Source organism: Perognathus longimembris, chromosome 10 (assembly GCF_023159225.1).
Source record: "Perognathus longimembris pacificus isolate PPM17 chromosome 10, ASM2315922v1, whole genome shotgun sequence".
Classification (NCBI taxonomy): domain Eukaryota; kingdom Metazoa; phylum Chordata; class Mammalia; order Rodentia; family Heteromyidae; genus Perognathus; species Perognathus longimembris.
The window spans coordinates 12,016,657-12,022,656 of record NC_063170.1 but is presented as its reverse complement, the minus strand read 5'-3'; the positions used below and the strand labels follow the sequence as shown (position 1 = coordinate 12,022,656).

At 49.6% G+C, this 6,000-nt stretch overlaps 1 protein-coding gene across 1 annotated transcript in view; it reads left to right on the top strand.

Annotated features, from left to right (window-relative positions):
• The first annotated feature begins 5,187 nt into the window (after positions 1–5,187).
• Cdh1 (cadherin 1) overlaps positions 5,188–6,000 on the top strand; it is a 66,192-nt gene continuing 65,379 nt past the window's right edge. Inside the window, 1 exon segment of the mRNA XM_048355245.1 lies at positions 5,188–5,381. Within this exon segment, the coding sequence (XP_048211202.1) occupies positions 5,331–5,381 (51 nt within the window). The 5' untranslated portion in view covers positions 5,188–5,330.

Sequence of the window (6,000 nt, the reverse complement as noted above, 5' to 3'; positions counted from 1 at the left end):
GCTGGCAAGGCTTTGACACATTTGTTTTCTTGATGGATGTTTAAAAATCCCAAGATCTCACCTCCTGGGGTTATAACTTTCCTTTCCCTCCTTCCCCTGTGGAAAAGCTAAAGAAATGGACGGGCCTAGCCATCAATTTGCCGGGCAGTTTACAATCTCTAGGGGTTCACCGAGCCCCCTCCCTTCCCCGAAGCCCAGCCTCCAACCCCAGGTTAAACACCCAGGACTGACTTTATTGCTCCGAGGCTTTTTTTCCTTTTGAAAGAAGTAAGGTCAGCCCTAAGTGCTCTTTTTAAAATGCAAACAACCCTGACTTCCTGGGGGACAGCCAGCCCCAGTGAAAGTCTCAGGCAGTGCTGTGGGGAAGGAGAAGGGGGAAGGGGTGGGGGGTGCTCTCAGCACTCTAAAGATTTTGCCTGAAACCAGGAGGGGAAGATAATGGGGAAAGTGCTGGCGCTGGGGAGTTTCTGCAGAGTGCTCACAAGAACCTTGTGAACTGGGTGCTGGCAAAGCCATCTCAGTTGGGGTGGGGGTTGGGGGGCTCAAATGGCAGGGTGCTTGCTTAGCAAGTGGAGACCCTGCATTCAAGTCCCAACCCAAAGAAGGAAAGAGAGAGAGCGAGAGGGAGAGAGGGAGAGAGAGAGAGATTGAGAGAGAGGTCTCAGATGCTAAAATAAATCCTTTCCCCCCATGTGCATCTACTGTGAAACCATTGATACAATGGTGTTGATTATTCCATCTTGTGAGCAAGGACTGAATCGAAGGAAGGAAGGAAGGAAGGAAGGAAGGAAGGAAGGAAGGAAGGAAGAAAGGAAGGAAGGAAGGAAGGAAGGAAGACACCAGGTGCCGGTAGCCCATACCTGAAATCCTAGCTTCTCAGAGGCTGAGATCTGAGGATTCAAAGTGAATAAACAACCATTCTGTGGTTCAAAGTCAGCCCAAGTAGGAAAGTCAGTCGGTATGACTCTGATCTCTAACTATCAAAAAGCTTGAGCTGTAGCTTAAGTGGTAGAGCCCTACCCTTGAACCAAAGAAGCCTAGGGACAGTGCCTAGGCCCTGAGTTCAAGCCCCAGGACTGGCAAAAAAAAAAAAAAAAAAAAAAGTGTGTCTCAGAGTTTGCTGCCAAGGCCAAATTCTCTGATTTTAGGCTACAGAGTAGCTAGGATTATAGGCAGGAGCCCCCAGCGCTTGGCTAAGAAAACAATGTTTATGGAGGAACAAGAACTGGGGAAGCTGAAGTAACCAGGCTCATCAGGTAGGTTCATAATTTGAACTCAGCACCAGTCTCTAAGACCAAAGGCCCTGGGCAGAGTATTTGGGCAGGGACAGCACAGGTCCCACGATGCTGGCTCCTTATACAGATGTATCCTTGATTCATTCATCAAAGAGGAAACTGTTGGGCTGGGGATATGGCAAGAGTGCTCGCCTCGTATACATGAAGCCCTGGGTTCGATTCCCCAGCACCACATGTACAGAAAATGGTCAGAAGTGGTGCTGTGGCTCAAGTGGCAGAGTGCTAGCCTTGAGCAAAAAGAAGCCAGGGGCAGTGCTCAGCCCCTGAGTCCAAAGCCCAGGACTGGCCAAAAAACCCCCAAAAAAACAAAGAGGAAACTGAGTCAGTGCCCTTCCACACAGTGCCCAGCCCTTTTATCTGCAGCTGAGGATGGAGCTAGGGCCCCTTCGGATCTTCTCTGGACATTAGAGAAAGACTGGCAGGGAAGTTTGAAAACTGCAGGAGGCCTGACCTGTCCATGCTCCTAACTGTCATCTAAAATCTATTTTATCGAATTATCCAAGTATAATGGGAAGAGGAGTCAGAGAGCATGCCCGGAAGTTCCAAAGCCAGGGCTTTGCTGGGGCAGAAGAAAGTAAAGTCTCAAAGGCTTCCTGGGACTCGTGATAGTATAAAATATGTATTTTTACATAATTGAGAGAAGAAAAATAAACGGACCAGGCTGTCCCTTGGGGGCTACGCCTTGTTCTGTATTTCCATTATCTTGTTTAATGCACAGTTGGGCGGGAGGGAGCCTTGGTGGGAAAGTAAATACTGGAGCCTTCTCTCCTGGTGGGTTAAGACACTGAGGGAGCCAAGATGTGGAAATCCAAAAGGCTGGGTGTGTGCTCCATTAGAAATGGAGGGGTCAGCCTGCTGGGAGAGGCTGACTGGAAGCAGTGTCTTGGTTTGAGCATCTCTCTCTCTCTCTCTCTCTCTCTCTCTCTCTCTCTCTGCTCTCTGCTCTCTGTGAGCTTTGATTCACCAGTAGCTCTGGGGGAAATAGTTCAAATAAGACCAGTCCCAAGAGGGAAGGAAAGGGATGGAATTTTCCAAAGAACTATGTCCAAACCAAACATTTATTTACTAAGCATGTTGTTAAATATGTAGCTAGTGATGGTTTGTGTGTTAGCCAGCACCAATTGTTTCCTTTATTTTATTGTGAAGTCAGAGCACTGCTTTGTTCAAGGTTACCCTGTTATCGAGTGGCATTAGTATTATTTTTGTAGTTTACCAGTCTTGGGTGAAAGGAAAGGAGGGTTTTTGTCAGCATGTAGCCAAATGGCACAGACATGAGGGTCACAGGTAGATAGGGAAGCTTCTTCATCTATTTTTTTTTTTTTTTTTTTGTCAGTTGGTCTTGGGGCTTGAACTCAGAGCCTGGGTGCTTTCCCTGAGCTTTTTTCTCAAGGCTAGAGCTCTACCACATTGAGCCACAGCATCACTTTCAGTTTTCTGGTGGTTATCTGAGATGAGAGTCTCACAGATCTTCCTGCCCAGGCTCACTTTGAACCATGATCCTTAGATCTCAGCTTCCTGAGTAGCTACAATTACAAGCATGAGCCACCAACGCCAAGTTTTGATCTAATTGTTTCTGGTGGGTTGTTTTTTGGGGGGGGCCATATATTATTTTATTTGGGGAAAATTTCTCTTGAGAAGGTGCTGTGGCCTGTAGTGTAGCTGCAGCATTAAAAGCTCCAACCTGGAGGGTCAGGTGATCTTGGGTCCTGGTCTTGGCTATGACATGAACTTGCTATATGACATTAAAAGCATTATCTGCAAGTAATTGGACCAAATAAAGGAAAAGAAAGAGATCCTCTAACGTATCACTTCCAGTTGGACACCTGTGGCTCACACCTGTAACCCTAGCCACTCAGGAGGCTGAGAACTAAAGCTTCTGGTATGAAGCTAACCAGGGCAGGAAAGTCCATGAAACTTATCTCCAACTAACCACCAAAAGGCCAGAAAATGGAGCTGTGGTTCAAGTGGTATATTGCTAGCCTTGAGCTTAAAAAGCTAAGGGACAGTGCCCAGGTTCTGAGTTCAAGCCCCTAACACACACACACACACACACACACACACACACACACACGTATCTTCAGGTCAACATTAAAAAAAATAGCCAGATATGATAGCACACACTTATAACCACAGCATGCAAGAAGCTGAGACTAGAGAATGGAGTTCAAGGCCGTCCTGAGCCTTTGTTTCAAAAGCAAAGCAAAATAACTACAAAATCCAAAGAGATTGAAGGACTGTGGGAGTTGCCCAGTGGTAGAGTATTTGCCTAGCACTATTTAAACTAAAAACAAAAACAGAAACAACCAAACAAACACAAAACCAAAACCAAAGCAATTCTCAGAAGTTCCAGTTGGACGACTTTCCAGGTTGCATACAGAGATGTTCAGAAGAGCTGGGCAGCACATGCCTGTAATCCTAGCTAATCAGAAGGCTGAAATCCAGAGTTGGCAGTCTGAGACTAGTCCAGCAGAAAAATTTAAGAGACTCCATCCCCTAGAATAACTACAAAAAAAGCTACTAGGTTAGAGGCCTGGCTCATGTGGTAGAGTGTGAGCAGCACAGCTTAAGGCCCTGAGTTCAAATCCTGATACTGGGGGGACAACACATTAAAGACAGAGAGGGAGAGATCAGAGGCAGATGGCTTCTAGTCATACATTGCCTACTGGCCTCAATCTCTTTATACCTCAGTTGTCTATCAAATGAAATAATAGTGTGTGTGTGTGTGTGTGTGTGTGTGTGTGTGTGTGTGTGTATTAGGGGCTTGAACTCAGAACCTGGGCACCAATCTTGGGGCTTAAAGTTATTGATTTGCATTCTGGTTTTTCCCCTTAAGGCTGTACCATGTGAGCCACAAGCCCTTCTTCTGGTTTTTGCTGGTTAAATGGAGGTAAGAGTCTCATGAACTTTCCTGCCAGGGCTGGCTTTTTTTTTAATTAAATTTTATTGACAAGGTGTTGTGCAAACAGGGTACAGTTACATAATAAGGCAGTGAATACATTTCTTGTGCTATCTTACACCTCATTTTTTCTTTCCCTTCCCTAGATCAAGTAGGCAGATATACAATATCCAGTGTACCAAAATCATATATAGTAACCACATAGGGTACGCCACAGGAAATTCACCTAGCACTTTAAAGATAATGTCCACAATAGAATCCTCCTGTGTCCTTCTCTTGGAGTTGTTTTTGCTTATCCTTGTCTTATATGATCATGTGTACATAGCTGTTGAGCTACAGTGATCCACTGATCAGGGCTGGCTTTGATCCTAGATCCTCAGATCTCAGCCTCCCTGAGTAGCTAAGATTACAGGAGTGAGCTAAGGGAACCTGGCTTGTGCCCTACATTTGTACAACTTTTAAAACTCTGATTTGTATGGGCTCCTCATATATTAAGGAGACATTTGTGATCATTATTTGAGGTGGAGAAACTGAGGCTTGGAGATATGGTTCTGAGTCAGTGAATGATTTTCTGACTCACAGACTCATGGGGAATGGCAGTTATAAAGAGCAGATATTGAGCTGGGGGCGTGGCTCGGTGGACGTGTGACTGTTTGGCAAGCACAAGGCTTAGTGTTCAAATAGCAGCAGAGACAGGAGATAAAAAAAAAAGTCATTTTGAACTCAGGTCTTCGGGACCCATTCACAGGGTCGGGATTCGAACGTGGTGCAGTCCTAACAGTGCAGGTAAATAATCCTCCATTCTACCCACTGCAGACCAGTGCAAGGTCACTGGAACCCGCCGAGGCTGGCTGGGTGGAGCCTGTACCGGAGCCCCGCCCCTATCCCGCGGCTTGCGCCAATCATGGGCTGTGGTCCGCAGGTGCATCCTCAGCCAATCAGCGGCTCCGGGGGCGTGGCTCCCGGGACACACCTGGGCGCTGCTGCCCTGCCTAGAAGCTCACTGGCGTCGGGAGCCGCCGAGCACCTGTGAGCACACGGAAGCCCCGGCAGGCTCCAGCCGGTCCGGACCTCCCGGGACCTCGGACCTCGGACCTCGGTCGGCGCTCGGCACGCGCCCGCTCGCCCGCCCGCCCGCCATGGGCGCTCCGCGCTGCCGCCTCTTTGCGCTCCTGCTTCTGCTGCTGCAGGTAAGTCGGGTGCCCTGCCTTGGGGGAACACTTTCCGACCCCACGCCCGGTGCCCCCGTCCCGTTTCCCTTCCTCCCTTGTTCCGGCCATCCCTGTTTCCCTTCTCCTCAAGAAAGTTTGACCCGGGAGCTGTGGAAGCTGCGCGGCGCGCGGGGCAGCGCGGGGACCGCAGTGGGCGGGGGCCCGGGCGCGCGCGGCTTCCCCGCCCGCTGGCGCCCGGCTGTGCGCAGGGGAGCGACGAGGTGCGGGCTGGCTGGGGGGGTGGGGGGGCAGGGGGACCTCCGGGGCTGTGGCCGGGCCCCGGGCAGCCTCGGCCTGTGAAGAGGGGGAGCCTCGGCTCAAGTAAAAGGGGGAGCCAGGAGTGGTGGGGACGGTCCTGGAGGTGGGGGAAGCAAAGGCACCTGCAGCGTGGGGAGGGAGCACTCGTAGCTACAAAGGCACCTGCTGTGTACCTAGGAACCCGGGTGCCCTGGGGCAGGAAAGGGGTGGAAGGCGTTCGGGGTGTGTGTGTGTGTGTGTGTGTGTGTGTGTGTGTGTGTGTGTGTGAGGAAGTAGCATTGAACGCCTTCTTGTGTTGAGAAAAGTGGGATCCCCAACGGTAGGGGAGACCGAGAGGGAA